The following is a 17,780-nucleotide window of genomic DNA, read 5'->3' as shown; positions in this document are numbered from 1 at the left end:
GAGTTTTAAAAGTATAAGATTTAACTGAAATATAATAAAACACAAAATAGTTCATCTTTTCTATGACAGCTATATGATTTAGTTATCCGATTTAAAAAAAATTTGCTAAGCATATTTAAAGCTGCACCAAACATATAGTCTGGGGTTTATAAACCATATATTTAAAAATATTGTTCCTATTAAATTTTTATTGGGGGTCGATCATTCCTATAGTAGCGTACGATATTATCCAGTGTTTATAAAATATATTTATAATATTTATTTTTTAAATATGGGAAAAATTTTGTAGCAATACGACAACTAAATAGAAATATTTATGGCCGCGGCTCCATACGCCACATCGCCCGAACTGCATAATGTTAGCGCCGACAGATTGGGGCATCCTATTCCTACTGAAATATCCCCTTGTCATTTTAGTTGCATCTTACGCCCAGCCAAGATGTGCTCCTGTGGCATTCTAACCACTAGGAATAGACCAACATCTCGGCTTAAGTCAAATTTTTTCTGAAAAACATGTGGCTATATATATACAAGTGTGCGTCTTCGTGTGCGTTTTGGAGGTGGTTGAGATATTAAGGGTGAGGAAGCTAAAGGATATACCTTTCAAACAAAAACAAATTTATAGCAATACCTCACACACACCGTACATACGAATTTATTGAAGAGTGATGTTGCGTATACGCAACAGAGGAAGGAAATGGGTTGATTGGCTCGTTACTCAGTAATCATCTCCGTGTGTTGTTCCCGCCAGAAAGACCGCCAGAAGGACCACCGGAGGAACCTTTAACCGAACCACTACCCCCAACACACCTGAGGCTCGTCAACAAGGACCTCAAATCCCCTCAAACAGACGAACATTTGGCGACCCCGACATGATCCCCTTTTCTAATGGATCACAACCTAAACACAACCCACACGGGAGTTCGACCATTAAACCATTTAAAAAACCAACCATGGGATCCGATCAGACCCTGTAATACAGATGGTCATTGATGAGCAACTTGAAAGCAGTATAGCTATCCATACGCAGATAAGAAACTTTCAAAAGATTCAGAAGAGCGGAGTCTTAAAGACTGGTTCTTCGATGGGCGACTAAGGCAGTTCACCCACTCGTGGACCCAATTACTATGTTCTGAGAACGAGTATTTTACAAAGGCCAAGGCGCTAAAAGACATATTCTCGGATGGAATATCATCAGGGCCAGGCCCAGCATGGCGTTCACGGAAAACGGAAACGGATGAAAACCTCAAGCATAAGGCACAATCACGAGGAAATGGATCGGAAGGTAATGAAGACTTTCAAATTGCATTACTAACACAAAGCCATGAAGGGCGATTAGACGATCGAATTTTTTGAGCAACCACACTAAAGGAAAAGAATTGTCCACACACATCATACTATGTCACGGGGTATCGTGACGATACTATGGAAAACATAAAAAAATTGGACATACCGATGATAGATTTCAAGTTGTATGAGAAGATTCTATTCTTCATTTCAGAGCGAAGAGTCACAATCGAATTCAGTATCAACGCAAAAACTCACTGCGGCATCTACGTAATGCCACCAGTCTACATCCAAATTTGAAGAAGTCTATCGCAATGGCGCCGATTCTACGCCATCTTCGTAGAACTGGTCCACAATCAAGATTATAGCGATGCTATAAAATTCCGGTATTTGGAAAACCATGTAACTGGAGAGGCCAAGAACTTAATCTCCACAACAATTGGGGGACATGACAGTTCAAGATGCCTGGCAGCGATTAAAAACATGGTATCAAAACGAGAGAATTCTAATCAAATCGACGCTTGCAACTTTGTTTCCATATCCTAAGACAAATGGATCAGTTGATCAGCTACGTAGTTTACATGATACTGTGCTCAGAACAATGTACCAACAAAATCCTGATACACGTTTTTGATAAGAAATTAGCTTCACATACGCAATCATGTGTAGAACTCGTCATTACGAACCCAACCAGTCGGCAATCATTAAAACAAATGCTTGAACACCTAGAGCAGCAAGTATCCAGCCAAGTTACGCTACCAAAGGACAACCGCCACTACTGGTTTTCGTTCATCAAAATCACTCACCAGGATCATACGTGAAATTTATTTCCCAGGAACTGGGAAATGAACATTACAGGAATAGGAGGGATACAACGAGCGAACGCCCGAGCAGTATTAAACATGTTTTCATTAACTACGAATTTCAAAATACAGGTAGTGGCATATATACGACCGGAGGTTATACCGTCTGAACCAATTCAGCGCCCGAAAAAAATTTCAACAGAAACTTCAACAGATCCCACTTTTTGCAGCACACGGTATCGATTTGCTGCTTGGTGCGGAATATTTCCCGCGACTAATTGAGCCACAAAAAATAAACTTACGGCAGGATTGTTTGCAATGGACGCCGTTAGGTTGAATTGTGGTTGGACCAGCAACAGTTGGGAAGAACTAAGGATAGAGAAACTGCTTGATTTTTGAAATTAGGCACACTGGAAAATAACCCGAATGCATTTACAACTGACGAGAAGTTATGAGAACAGCATTTCATTGCAATATAGAAAGAAGGGCCGAAAAAAGACTAAGTGTGAGATTACCATTTAAAGAAGATCCACAAACATTCAAAAAATCCCTTCCAATGGCATACCGGCGTTTTTACGAGTTGAAAAGGAGACTCCAACGAGAGCCTGCTCTCCAACAACGTACAGTTTATGGATCTATACGAGGAGTTAAGGCACATATAATATTGACGACTAAACAACTGACACCAAACCCTTATGTCGTACCACACCATTGTGTACTAAAACCTGATAGTGGTACCACCAAACTTCGTTTTGTATTAGACGCATCGGCAACGACAACAAGTGGAAAATTGATTGTATAATTGAATAATCTCTTAAGGATTGGACTAACAGTTCAAAGTGAATTGCTATTCATTCTGTTACGGTTCCGATCGTACCAATATGTATTTACGTCAGACGACCGCAAGTTTCAGGAACAGGAATCGTCCCTAAGAGGATAGTGTGTTCAAAACTTGCGAAAATCTTTGATCCTATAGAATTGTTTTATCCGGTTATGACGACGGCAAAGATAATAATGCAACAGTTGTGAAAAATTGACTGGGACCCGGCATTAGTCTCTGAACCCACCCATCAATGGCAAGCATTCAGACATGACTTTTTATTGTGGTCGCTAAAAGTCGCTAAAAAAGCTAAAACCGATCTAAACATAAAGCTAGAAGCAATATATTTATGGTGTTAATTAAAAATAGTATTAAAATAGAGCAACTCCACTGCTTCCTCTTTCCAAACGTTTGTAGCAAACCGAGTCACCCAGATTCAGGAAATAACAGATCCAAAGTTATGGCATCAACGGAAAGCCCCGCAGACATCCTTTCCAGAGGGTGTACTGCAGCGAAATTATGAGATTTAAAACTCTGGTACACCGGACCACCGTTCTTGGCACAAATCTTGACCAAAGTCCTGGTCAAAATTCAATCAACAGGGACGAACATTTCAAACGTAGATGAAGAAAATAGGAGGGAAATGGTCGCCAATAAGGCTATCATATCAGAAGAATTCAAACTTTGCACGCACGCAAAAAACTTTTTAAGCAAGAAAAAGGACTTTATGTAGCATTTATTTTGGGCTAACTAATCTGATGTTCCAAATTTCATAAGGATCGGACGAGTATATCCTATAGAAGCCATATAACTGAAGGGAAATGACACAACCTTTGTATTTTTAAAGATGCTTGGTGCTTTTTCCAATATTTTTATTAGAAAATTGAATTGATGGTAAAATTCTCATAAGAATCGGCCAACTATATCCAATTCGATATTTATCTAATCTAAACGGTGTGTCAACTTGGCTCGAAGTTAACTTTCCTTTCTTATTTAGTTTGATTTTTTTATCAATGAATAATGATTCATTGATGAAGTCATGAGTTATTTTAGTACTCATAAAATAATAATAATTTTTTTTAACAAAAAATGAAACTCATAAAATAATGATTTTTAGAATAAAACTCATAACGCATACAATTTCGGCAGCTATCTACAATCTACGTGCTATAACAAAGCACGATAGTTCCAAAAAGTTTGTGGTGGTAGAGAGGCACTTTATGAAATCATACTAGATGGTGAAGAGATAATGTGGATTGAATATTTTGCTTGTATGTAGGGCATATTTAGGCACATTCCTATTGATTTTATCCATCAGACCATGAAGCCACACTAGGTAGAAGGTTTGAGATACATTAAGGAATATAGCGCCATAGTATTCTTAATGCTCGGACGCTTAGCGTTACTTTGATGTTATTTGGTTTACTTACAATGAGATTAACAATCGCATTGAAGAGTTTGGAAGTTTGACTAGAATTTTTGTCACCTGTTAAGTTTCTAAAGCTAATCGAAGTTTCTAGCTAATTTGAACACGAAAGTAGAAGTACCGTATTTATTAGTATTTATTAAGTCATTAGGAGAGAAAGTAATTAACGATTATTCGGTATTCTACGGAAGATTCCTGTAGCAGAGCTAGATTTCTCAGAAGTTGAGTTGAAGGCCAGGTTTACGTCTCATATGATAACTATTTTCTGCGATTATGTGGATAATATCCAGAATTTGACAAGAATTAAGTATGAATGAAAAACGATCTATATTATCTTATTTGTCTTAACGGTGGAATTAGCTGCTAACATTTAAAAAAATCTGTACGAAAATGTCTTTTATGGAAAGAAAAACGAAATAGACACTTAAATAGTGTATTTTTTTATCCGGTACCTCGTAGAGAACAAGGCAATATTGCATTCTTGTGAATGTATGTAACAGAACGAAGGAAACATCCGACCCCATAAAGTATATTCTTGCAATATATATTCTTGATTAGAGTTAACAGCCAAAATGATAAAGGCAAGTCCGCCTGTTCGTTAAAAAGTATGGATCTGAGACTATAAGATTTTTCACGTAAACTTTTATAAAATTTGTTACTATACTATTTTTAAATCAAAGTTTTTCTATGGCTAACTTATACTTGGAAAAAATTTCAGAAAAATCGTCTAAAATTAAGAGGAGTTATATGTTACACATTTAAATTTTGATTCCCATACTAGCTTGTTGTATATTTGAACACGTGGATATTGACTCAGAAAAGTTTTTTTTGAATAGTTTTAATGCCAAACTATTCTAATGCAATATACTCTCTACTAATGTATATTGCGAATATTGTATTCGAATTTTAATGTATGTAATAGGGAAAGGGCATCATCTCCGACCCCATGCAGTATATATATTCTTGATCAGCATCCACAGCCTAGTCGATATAGCCATGTCCGTTTGTATGAATCGGTGGATCTCAGAGACTATAAAAGATAGAAATCTAAGATGCTGAGACTTCTATAATACCCACGCAGATCCAGTTTGTGTTGAAATTTTGCCATGTCCCTACCTTCTACCTGCCTTTGAATGTGGAACTTTTCAGTAGCGTTTGATCAAGAAAATGTTTAAGAAAAATTTTTGAAAAAGTTTTAACGTCAAACTATTCCAATACCTAATGTATAACTACAAAACAAATCGGATTTACCCAAATCGGACCATTTATAGGGGAGCTATACATTAGACCTTTCATTCTGCTTCTCTTCTGGATTGTTTAAATTGTTTACTCCGAAACTTACTAATCAAATTGCAAACCTTGTTTTCCCGAGCAGGTCGGGCGGCTATCGTTTTTAGTTTTAGTTCTCACTAAAACTGTGTTGGCACAAGTCGAATCTTTTTTGGTATGAGCAGAACAAGATCAATTTTGAATACTTTATTTTAATTTGTACGTTCAAATAAAGCATTCACTAGCTTTATTTGTGAAGCCGAATGAGGTTTTTTTTTGTATACCATTTGCTTTTTAAATAATTTGTATCAAAAGCGTGCAAGGGAGTCCACGAGTATTCTTCATTTGGAATACCTACTGAGGTGCTATAAGCAACGGGCATACGGTCATGATACCAATATACACACATAATTACACATATACACACATAATTAGAATAAAATATAAATTTGTTTAAAAAAAACGGGAAAAAGGGACTGTCGGGTCAAGCAGCCGCCGGAAAGTTTTTACCGGCAATAATTTATTGAATTTGTTAATCTTTTCTTTATCTTTGTCTCTATTCGCGTCGCCCGCTCTTGTGCATTCGATCGGTCACCTGAATCTACCGTCATGCGCTATCGTTGTCTCTCTCTCTCGCGGTATCTCTCGGTCGCTCTGCAGCATCAAGCGTTGAGCCGCTCTCCCCCGTCATTATTCAAATTCGGTCGTCAACCCTACTCAGTCACATATGTAAATATATCATTTGTAGAAACGCCAAAACAATTAAATAAATTGTATATATATCTATAAATCGAACTGTGCTTGTTTTTATTAATGGCAATATTTAGAACACAAAAATAAAGCTACCGAAAACGCTCAGTAACTAAACAGGGGCAAAACTTATTTTTTTTTAAATGTAAAATAATAAAAAATGGTACAAATAATTTTAATTGGTTAATTATTTTTTTAATAAATATCCAAAAAAATCGAAAATTTCAGGTATTTTTATATTTTTATACCCTTGCAGAGGGTATTATAATTTTGGTCAAAAGTGTGCAACGCAGTGATGGAGACATCTCCGACCCTATAAAGTATATATATTCTTGATCAGGATCACCTCCTGAGACGATATAAGCATGTCCGTCTGTCTGTCTGTCGGTTTCTACGCAAACTAGTCTCTCAGTTTTAGAGCTATCGAGTTGAAACTTTTCACACATCCTTCTTTTTTTTGCATGTAGTACATAAGTCGGAACGGCCGGGATCGCTCGAACATATAACTGATTGATCGGAAATGCCATAACGTTGGTGTTTTTTAAGTTCGAGGGTTGGGACTTGGTACAGATTGTATTTCGGGATCGGCCAACTATATCCAATAGCCGCCATATAACTGAACGATCGGAAATGGCACAACCTTAACTGCAAGGGTATATCAGCTTCGGCTCCGCCCGAAGTTAGCTTTCCTTTCTTGTTATTTATAAAATAGTCAACTACTTGAAACTACTTTCAAATAGTTTCAAATTTCAAAGGTCAATTGTCAAAAAGTTAATTGTCAACTTTTATTTTCAAAGTTGAAAAAGCTCGCAGAAAACATACCAATAGTTTTATTAAGCACCTAGTTAGAGAAAAGCGCCGTATTCGACCAGCCAGCAGGTGATCAGCAAGCAGCCGCCTGTTAAAAACTATTAAAAGCTACACGCAAGCCCAATGAGTTACATCAGCAAACTTTTGAATGCCATCATGAAATTGTATCATTTTCCCCAACAATTGAAAAAGTCAATTAATGTCATAATCCCGAAGCCAGGAAGACATAAAACAATTGCTTCTTCATAAAGACCTATTTGTCTCCTCTCATGCTTATTAAAGCTCTTGGAGAAACTAATTCTTCAAAGTATGCAAAGTAGTATGCAAAGAGTTCGAAAACAACTCTCAATTTTTTCTTATAGTCAAAGAATAGCTGTTGTTTGGACCATTTGAGCAATGAGTTAACGTAGAACTGTCTTCCCCATACACTGCCTTTGTAAATGTTGTATGTTTACTTACTTTGAACTTAACAAATAAGTTCATCTCTTCCAATATAATTTAGAAGAAAATAAATAAAAGTGCTACGTTTTCGGTGTCAATCGTTTTCCATTAAATGAACAAGTCAATCAATAACCTCCAAAATCCGAACGGCATTAAAGAGGAACTATTGCTCTGTTATCTTTCTAGACATCTCCCAGGTTTCTGTATGGCCTCATTTACAATATTATGCTCCTATTTACCTAAAATTTAAAATCATACCTTCTAAGTCACATATCTTGGCGTACACTTAGATAGGCAACTCATTTAAAGGAAGCATATAGAATCAAAACTCGAACAATAAAACCTAACACCCATGAACAACATTGCCTAATAATACCTAATAATAATAATTACCTAATAATAACATTTACCTAATAATTAAATTAACCCAGTACTCTCATGGAGTACAATGATCATGTGCTACAACACGGTCATAAAGCTTGTTTGGAAATGTGGATGTGAGCTTTGTGACAACGAATAAAATATCAATATATTGCTGATTTAAAAAACACAATCAAAAGTTCTAAGGATTATGACAAAAGCTCCTAGATCCATCCGCAACACTTATATCCACAGAGATCTTCACATCCCGTTAATAAAAAAAAAAAATTGCGCAACTAAAAGCCAAATATATAACCAAATTGTAAGCTCACTCAAACAATCTCTGCGATATCAGAAGGTGATATACATGTATGTCACGTCCAAAATATCTCACATCAATTTTGGTGATGAAAAAAATCCAATATTATTATAAAAAATTATACATACTAAATTAAACATATTCGGCACGTGCAATATTATTGGCGTTGATAAGTAAGTTGTTAGCCTTTTTGTTAAAAATTTTAGGAGGTATTAGTTTAGGAGGTTACATCTAAAAAGGAAAAAATCTTTGCTATTTATAAAAAATGTAAATGTTATTTAACTGTGATATTTCAATATAAATTACGACACTACATCTTCAATAATAAACTTTAGGCCAACAAAATCAACGTCTGTATTCCAATAATATGCCAATAGGTCAATGTAAATTTATAAATCTATAACATTGTTAATTTTTTCCCTATTACATACCTTAACGATGTGAGATATAGATGATACTTGAACATAGTGTAAGGCATGATCTAACCGTTCCGATAGCCAATTACAGAGCATATTAATCTGTTGTGAATACCATTGTTCAAAAAAATTAAGTGTCCATAAATCATCTCCAATCTTTCCACGAATTTGATCCATGTTATTTCTAAAGAAATTCACATATCCTTGTCCGAGATCTTTTCCTGAGCTTGAAACGTTTGTGAAACTAAGAATTGATCCAATTAGGCTACCTTCATCGTATCGAGCTAATTTTGACAGAGTCGACTCTAGCACTGACATAAGTTTACCGCATAGACCTTGTGTCATGGCTACATTCGCTTTGTCAATTTGATCATCAATTTTCGCGTGGAATTTATACTAGACATACAAAATATTATGTTTAATAAATTGATTAGTGGTGAGGTTGCAGTAAAACTTAATGACTTACCAAATCAATGCCTTCAATGGTAGTTAATTTAAAGCTTTGGTTTTTAGCGTCTAATATCACATTGACCATAGCGCACATTTCAGAAGGTATAATATAATCAGTTGATATAAAAGCAATATTTTTTTTTAACCATGATTGAAATGATGAATCTGTTCGATGGATGCATTGCTCAATCATATCAACTGCCATCATTTTCAATCGCTGCTCTAAATGCTGTCGAAAATCCGCGTCGGGCCAGTGTAGATCTCTTATAAAAGACTGCAAGGCGTCAAGTTTCCAAAATAAATCCTCGGAAGTGGCACACCCATTTCTAAACAGAAAGCATTGTATTAGAAATATATAATTATGGAAATCAATTTACAAATTATTGCTTTATATTTAAGCGTTTATGTGTTCTAATAAAAATGAATTTTTATTTAGGAAGCATAAAATTCATATTTAGGAAGCTTAAATCAATAATGGATTTTTTTTAAAAATTATATCAATAAAGTACATGACTACGGATTTTCTGTCCTATTTAATTTAACTTAGTCAGCATCATCTGAATTCAAGATTTAAATAAATTTCAACGTGCTACATACTAATCATTGGGTTAAAGAAATCTGCCAGATTTATTTTGTTTTTTGTTTTAATATAAAAAAAGATTTATATATGAAATGGACAAAAATCTACAAATATATCCTCACAACCGAGTCCTCGAAATCGTCAACTATCCATGTCGTGTTTAAAATATCTAACGCCCCTCTTAGTCCTAGTTTTCCCAATTTTCTAAGGTCTTAAAGTTTTCTGATTGACAGTGATTATTGAAAGAATTGACCGCCTCCCCGGGGAAATAATAGTTACTAAGTATCTTGAATCACTAATTGTACACCCAGTTACTTTATGTTTATTTAAGAATTTATTTTTTATGCTCTTTGAATTGGTTTTGATCAAAACCTCAAGAATGGGATGATAGAATTAGAAAGGGGAAAAGTTGTGGAAAGAGTAATTCCATCCGGATCTGAAACGAAACAAAAGTCCAAGAGCCGACCGAATTTATTACTTATTTAATTTTACCCAGGAAAATGTCATACATGACCGCGGGGAAGTCGTTGTGCTTGTTACGCAATAAAGATGGTGTCGGGTCAAGCAGCCGCCGGAAAGAAGTTTGGCCGGCAATAATTTATTGAGTTCGTGACGTCACTCTCTTTTGTACTTATGTTCGCATCGCCCGCTCTCGTGCATTCGATCGGCCACCAGCATCTGCTTTCATGCACTTGCGTTTGTCTCGCTCTCTCCCGGGCTCTCTTGATCGCTCCGCAGCATCAAGCGTTGAGCCGCGCTCCCGTTTTGTATTCTAATTCGGTATTCACCCCCTCGCAGTCGCATCTACCCATAAACAACTTTGTATAAAGACAAAACATTCTAAATAAATTGTATGAAATTGAACTGTGCTTGTTTTTACTAAAGCCAATATTTAGAACGTTGAATATAGCTTCCGAAAACGCTCGGTAACTGAACATTTGGTGAACCCCGACGTGATTGTACATAGGAAAATAAGTTGTTAAATTATTTTCCGTTGAAAATTTGAGCTGCGCGGCTTAAAACATATAAACATAAACAAATTAAAAAACATTATTCGGTTTGTGATTTGTGCGCGAAATATTAGCATCTGGGTACATACATACATACGCTGTTTGCAGAGTGCTACAATCGCTCATACATATATTACCCCGTTATATAGAAGTGGCACAGTGGGTCGTGAGCTGACAATAAATAAACAAAATAAAATACATTTTTTGGTGCGAAAATGAATCCGTTTTTCGATTGTGCCTCTCCGGGAAGGAAAGTATTCCTGAGCTAAAGTGCAGCTGTCCTTTTTGAGGATCTTCAAGGATTGTTGTCCTCCTTGAAATCAGTGGAGACATTTCCGGAGACGATGTTAAATGTGCGGCTCAGCTCCCTCAATTGGAGGGAATCGTTACGGATTTCAAGAGCACACATAAGGAGCTGTCCGAGATGGATGTTGCAGAACTCAGGAGCGAGCTGCGCGTCAACTTCAACGATGCGGCGAGGGAGGCACGCTTCATCCTTGATCAGGAGATTATGAGGCACTCCAGTTTGTTGCCGGCGAGTTCGACGCTGATCAACGCATCTTCTGCCACCAATTTCGATCCATCGTTTGGCAGAACCTTTCAGGCTTTGCCGCCACTGCCACTTTCCACTTTTAGTGGAGGTTATGCGGAGTGGCTTGAATTTCGGTCACTGTTCCCGACCATGGTGGACACAAACCCATTCATCAGTCGGGTCGAGAAGCTTCAACGGTTGCGGTCCTGCCTTCGTGAATCTGCCTTGGAGACTGTTCGATCGTTATAGCTGACGGACAAAAATTATGATGTCGCATTGGAGCTGCTAAACAAATGGTTTAGTAATCGCAGGCTCATTTTTCAAGCTCATGTTAATGAGATAATGAATCTGAGGGCCGTAGAGTCCGCATCGGCGACGAGGCTTCGCGAGCTTTCGGACAAATTTAATTCGCATATGCGAGCCCTGGCAAGCATGGGAACGACGAAGCAGATTGCTAGCTGCATCATTATCCAGGTGCTGTTGCAGAAGGTTGATGATGCCACGCAGTCTAAGTGGAAGGAAATGCAAGCTGACTCGGATTCCTTGGATTCCATTCCAAAGTGGGAGTCCATCGCCAGTTTTCTAGAGCAGAGATGCCGGACTTTGGAGAGCATGGATTTGCCGACGACATCGTATGCACCAAACCTTGCGGTAGGCCGGCCGGTCCTTTCATCCAGGTAACTCTGCATTTGTGATTACCAACTCGTCCGCATGCATGATTTGTGATGGCCATTCTCACAGGAACCGCTCCGGAGTTCTACTGCCCTGCCGAGCGCTGCTCGATTCCGGTTCGCAGGTCCATCTAGTCACCTCAAGGCTGAAGAACCAGCTGCAGCTGCGGAAGATCTCCTTAGGTCTCCGGTTTCTGTATCCGTCATAAGTGACGCAGGGTTTTCCACTGATGGGTTTTCTGTGCAAGTCAGCTGGCAACCCCAATGCTCTGACTACTCGGCGCAAGTAACTGCGATCGTAGCCTCCAACATCACTGACCTTCAGCCCAATTTGGATTAGACGTCAGCTCTTGGAAAATTCCTGCCAATGTAAAGCCAGCAGATCCTCATTTTCACCAGCCGCAGCGAGTTGACTTGCTAATTGGAGCTGGATTATTTTACGAACTGCTTTGTGTCAGGCAAATTCATTTGTCTCCTGGTTTGCCCTCAATCCAAAAAACTCGGCTCGGTTGGGTTGTTTGTGGAGGCGGAGGTCCTGACAATGGCAAGGTTCTCATGGCTGCTGAGCGGTCGGGACTGATCTGCCCAAAGGGGCATTTAGATGAGCGGCTCGATCAACTTCTTCGACAGTTCTGGGAAGTGGAAACCTGCACCGATCCAATAGTGAAGGCGTCAAAGGAAGAACTGGATTGCGAGAGTCACTTTGTTCAAAACTTCGTGCGGTTAGAAGGTGGTGCCTATACAGTCAGGTTACCAATTAAACACAACTCCGGTTTATTGGGTGATTCGTACTCACAGGCTCTACGTCGCTTCCAGTCGTTAGAGAGGAAACTGTCTCATCAGCCCGAACTGCGCACTCAGTTTTCGGCCTTCATAAAGGAGTATCTTAACCTAGGTCATAACCTAGGTCTTAACCTAGGAGTATCTTAACCTAGGAGACTGCAAATATTTTCTGCCACATCACTATGTGCTAAAGAAGGACAGCATCACGACGAAACTTAGAGTGGTGTTCGACGGTTCCGCTGTTACCACCTCCGGTTATTCTTTGAATGACATATTAATGGCTGGGCCGGTCATCCAACTTAAGCTTTTTCACATCCTGCTGAGGTTTCGTTCGCATCCGGTAGCGCTGACTGGCGACATTTGTAAGATGTACCGTTGTGTGAGGATGGCGTCGTCTGACAGCTTCTTGCAGTGCATTCTGTGGCGAGATTCCCCTCTGGAGGAGCTACAAACATATAAATTGGACACTGTTACATATGGAACAAAGTCTGCGTCCTATCTATCCGTACGAGCGATGCTAAGGACGAGGTGGAAGACTTTCCAGTGGGATCCGAAATCTTGTTTCGAGATTTTTACGTTGATGATCTCATTTCTGGTGGCAGCTCCAAGGAGGAGGTTGTTGGCATTTTAGGGCAGATATCAGCGCTTTTGTCCAAGGGCGAATTTCAGCTGCGGAAATGGTGTTCCAATATCTCTAGCGTGTTGGACGGCGTGCCTAAAGAGGATCGGGAGTCTTATCTAAGTTTTGATGACGGCAGTAACTTTACAAAAACGTTAGGATTGGCTTGGGATCCTTTCACAGATCAGCTGCTGCTTTCGTTTTCTTCTCTTCAGTCCACTTGGAAGCCGTCTCGACGTTCTGTCCTGTCATCAATAGCGCGGTTATACGATCCGCTGGGCCTTGTTGGTCCAGTGGTTACTAAAGCAAAAATATTCTTGCCGAAGCTGTGCCGAGAGCATCTTTCTTGGGCATGTGTATAGTTTCCAGGTCGCCAGCGGCTGAGAGCCGCCTTCTATGTGCGAAATCTTGAGTATCGCCTCGTAAGACGTTAACTGTGCCGAAGTTGGAGCTGGCTGGAGCTGAGTTGTTGGCGAGAATGATGGCAGAGGTTCATAGTCTAGGCGCTTACAGAGGAAAGTATTTTTGTTGATGCGACTCTTCAACCGTGTTATCGTGGATTCGAGATGAACCTGCCAGGTTTATTGTTTTTGTCGCTAACCGCGTGTCAACCATCCAAAATCTGAAGAGTTCCATGGAGTGGCGATATGTGCCTACGTTGGAAAATCCAGCAGATATCTTGTCTCGTGGAGCCCTTCCTACTGAGTTGATCGGATCCAGACTATGGTGTCAGGGTCCGCCCTATCTGTTAAAGACACAGGAGCACTGGCCTGTGACGGTAGTAGTCGAGAAGCCAGCGTTAGAACTTCGCCCTTCAGTTTTGTTGGTGAACTCGCCATATGCAGACATCGTGGCGACATGCAAGTACGTTAACTCCTTTCCAGCTCTTCAGCGAGTTTTTGCTTATGTCTATAAGTTTGGCAGACGAGTTGGGCATAAAGGAATTACCGTTCATGATCTCAAGGCGGGTATTCGCATGCTTTTGTTGGCAGTTCAGCGCGCTCATTTGGGTGAGGAAATAAGGACGTTGCAGACAAAGGGAATGGTTGCCTCCTCCAATTCGCTGGCTTCGTTATCCCCCTTTTTGGATCAGTTTGGATTGCTTGGAGTAGACGGGCGTCTCAAGAATTCATCCTTGGATTACGATGGTCGTCACCCAGTAATTTTGCCCAGGAGCCATCCGGTAACGCGAAGCATAATCCTTAGCTTTCATGAGCGCAACCTGCTCTGGACCTGGATCGTTATTGGCGATGATACGTTCTCAGTATTGGCCGATTGGGGGGACAAAAACTGTGCTCAAGGCGACAAATAAATGTGTGAGATGCTTTCGGATGAAACCTCGTTTGTTGGAGCATGTAATGGGCGATCTTCCGAAGGAGAGAGTAGAAGGTTATCAAGTCTTCGATGTAACCGGCATCGATTTTTGCGGTCCTTTCTCCTATAAGTCGGAGGTTTGCAACAAGGTTCCCTTAAAATGTTAAATTAGCGTCTTCATTTGTTTCACGACAAAGGCCGTCCATTTAGAGCTGGTGAGGGATTTGTCCACCGCCGCCTTTCTGCAGGCACTGAGGAGATTTATTTCTATCAGGAAGAAGCCTCGACAGATCTAGTCCGACAACGCCACCAATTTCGTTGGAGCCAAAAATCAGTTGATCGAATTAAAGAGACTATTTCTTAGCGGCGAGCACCAGAGAGCTGTCTTGGATTTTTGCCTTCCAGATCCATCGAGTGGAAGTTTATCCCTCCCCGTTCTCCCCCCTTTGGCGGCTTGTGGGAAGCTGCTGTTAAGACCGCCAAGTATCATTTTTATACAGTCGTGGGCTCGGCTGTACTAAAGGCCGACGATTTGCAGACGCTGGTGTACAATATTGCTGCAGTGATTAATTCGAGGCCATTAGTCCCTATCTCTGAAAATCCTGCTGATCTGGATGTCCTGACTCCTAATCATTTTCTGCACGGAGGGCCTCCTTCTAGTTTCAGTGAGCCAGACTTGACGAAACTCAACATAAATCGGCTATATGCTTGGCAACGCGTCGTCTTTCTTCAGCAGTGTTTCTGGTCCAGATGGAAGGAAGAGTATTTAACCCTGTTGCAGCAACGGTCCTAATGGAGCATCCCTGGTCAAGGCATAGCAGTAAATGACATCGTGCTGGTGAAGGACGAAAACTTGCCTCCAATGAAGTGGCCCCTAGCGAGGGTGACGGAAATGGTCATCGGAGATGACGGAGGCGCTGCTGAGGACGGCGTCCGGAGCTACGAGACGGGCAGTCAACAAATTGTGTCTGCTGCCCCTTCATGATGCTGTTGAAAGCCCATCTTCCAACGGGGGGAGTATGTCGGGTCAAGCAGCCGCCGGAAAGAAGTTTGGCCGGCAATAATTTATTGAGTTCGTGACGTCACTCTCTTTTGTACTTATGTTTGCATCGCCCGCTCTCGTCCATTCGATCGGCCACCTGAATTTGCCGTCATGCACTTGCGTTTGTCTCGCTCTCTCCCGGGCTCTCTCGATCGCTCCGCAGCATCAAGCGTTGAGCCGCGCTCCCGTTTTGTATTCTAATTCGGTATTCACCCCCTCGCAGTCGCATCTATCCATAAACAACTTTGTATAAAGACAAAACATTCTAAATAAATTGTATTAAATTGAACTGTGCTTGTTTTTACTAAAACCAATATTTCGAACATTAAATATAGCTCCCGAAAACGCTCGGTAACTGAACAGATGGTAAATTTTAAACATTAGACCAAATGAGTTCTGGGATTTAAATTCATCCAGTGTTACCAACTGGTCACAATCAGACAGAATATTAGAAACGAATCGAATAGCGAACAAAAGTTGCCAGTATGTGGGCGGTTCGGATAAAGGATATAGGAACAGCTAACAATAAAGATTGACCCGACAAAATGATTTTATGCGAAAAAATTTTATGTCACATTTACCTCTTTATTATCAAATTTGGAGTCTAAAGAAGTTTACACTCAGTGATCTATCTCCGGCTTTTACCAAGTTTTTGTAAAGACTATAATGTGATAAGAATATAACGAAGGCGGTGCAGATGCCGAGTGAGCCCACCCGTCCGGCCAAGCAAGTTAGGCAGGGTCCGGGCGACCCCGCCCCGGAGAAGCAGCTGTAGCAGTAAAATGTTTTGAGCTCCTGGCCAAGGAACCAGGCCCCCATGTCTGGAAAGACGCGGGGTTGTTCCAAGGCAGTGTAAAAGTGCGGAGCTATATAAGACGGTGGTAGACGAGCTAAAAGAGGTCTACGAGAACGCCAAACTTGTTGCGCTGAGCTGGCCAGTAGACCCAGAGCCTGGAACTTGGATCCCGGCCTTTATAAAGGAACCAAGCCAGATCCTTACTATGCTACAAAGATGTAACCCACATCTTCCTACGACGGACTGGCGTGAGGCGAAGGTGGAGGAGATGGAAGGGCCGACCAATCAGGCGATCCTTATCATAAACAAAGATTGTTTAGCTCCTATAGAGGCTGCTCATGGGAAGCTAAAATTTAATTTTAGCTCCATAACCATAATGATCTATAAGACGGACTCGAATGATGGGCGAACCCAGGCACTATCCAGGAGGAACTGGCCTCAGAGGTAGAGGTCTCAGATGTCAAAGACGAATGCAGCACCGATGCGCAGGATGGATGAGAGTCGGGTCATCTACGAAGATATCTCCGAAGAGGCGGAGATCACAATGGTGAAGGGAAAGCTGTCAATTGTCCTTTATGGACGGTCCTAGAGAAACACTCTTTCTCCGACCACAGGTACATAGAAATCTCCCTTAGTTTTCAAAACACAGAACTAGAAGTTTTTCAAAACCCTAAAAAAACTGGAGCAAGTATACCCAAAATCCTATTAAGCACCATTTCTCCAAAGCCACCTGACTATCCTCTAACCGTGGAAAGTCTTAACAATCTGGCGCAAGAATTCCCTCAAGCCTGTAACAATGCCCTCAGCAGAGCCCTTGTTCGTTCGTAGAGCATTGTGAGGCCACTACGTAGAATTGGAACCCGCGGGCATAACGGTAGGTCCCGGAGTCACAGTCGAAGAACGTATAAAAGTTCTGAATTGATGTTTCTGGATTTTGCAAGGGACTGATCGGGTTAACCAGGCGCTTGCTGTGATCAGGTTGGAGTGGTTGTGAGATACTTCCTGGGTCCTGCGTTGGTTCTCCTAAAGTACAGATGGTACGGGGTTTCGGCTGATTCCGTATCGGCCGATCCTACTTGAAGTCCTTTTCACGGGAGTTCAGGTTGTGATCCTATAGCAAAGTGTCGCGTCGGGGTCACCAAGTTCGTCCTTAAAGCGTTGTGCGGCCACTACGTCGAATTTGAATTGGTGGGCATAATGGTAGGTCCCAGAGTCGTAGTCAAAGAACGTATAAAAGTCTGACTAAATTTAATTGTATTTTGAAAGGGACTGCTCGGGTTGA

General features: G+C 40.5%; 1 protein-coding gene across 6 annotated transcripts in view; it reads right to left on the bottom strand.

The window, feature by feature from the left end:
* The window catches only part of LOC6501769 (calcium-dependent secretion activator), a 338,872-nt gene that overhangs the window by 4,523 nt on the left and 316,569 nt on the right, over positions 1 to 17,780 (bottom strand). For 5 of the 6 annotated variants that reach the window (XM_014903839.3, XM_014903840.3, XM_014903841.3 and 2 more), the window contains 2 exons: positions 9,168 to 9,477; positions 8,717 to 9,097 (listed from right to left, as the gene is read on the bottom strand). In XM_014903839.3, coding sequence (XP_014759325.1) covers positions 8,717 to 9,097; positions 9,168 to 9,477 — 691 coding nt within the window. The remainder of the gene's footprint in view (positions 1 to 8,716; positions 9,098 to 9,167; positions 9,478 to 17,780) is intronic. The other variant, XM_014903838.3, reaches the window with a different exon arrangement.

Source organism: Drosophila ananassae (genome assembly GCF_017639315.1).
Source record: "Drosophila ananassae strain 14024-0371.13 chromosome 4 unlocalized genomic scaffold, ASM1763931v2 tig00000061, whole genome shotgun sequence".
NCBI classification, from domain to species: domain Eukaryota; kingdom Metazoa; phylum Arthropoda; class Insecta; order Diptera; family Drosophilidae; genus Drosophila; species Drosophila ananassae.
This window is presented reverse-complemented; position numbering and strand designations above follow the sequence as displayed.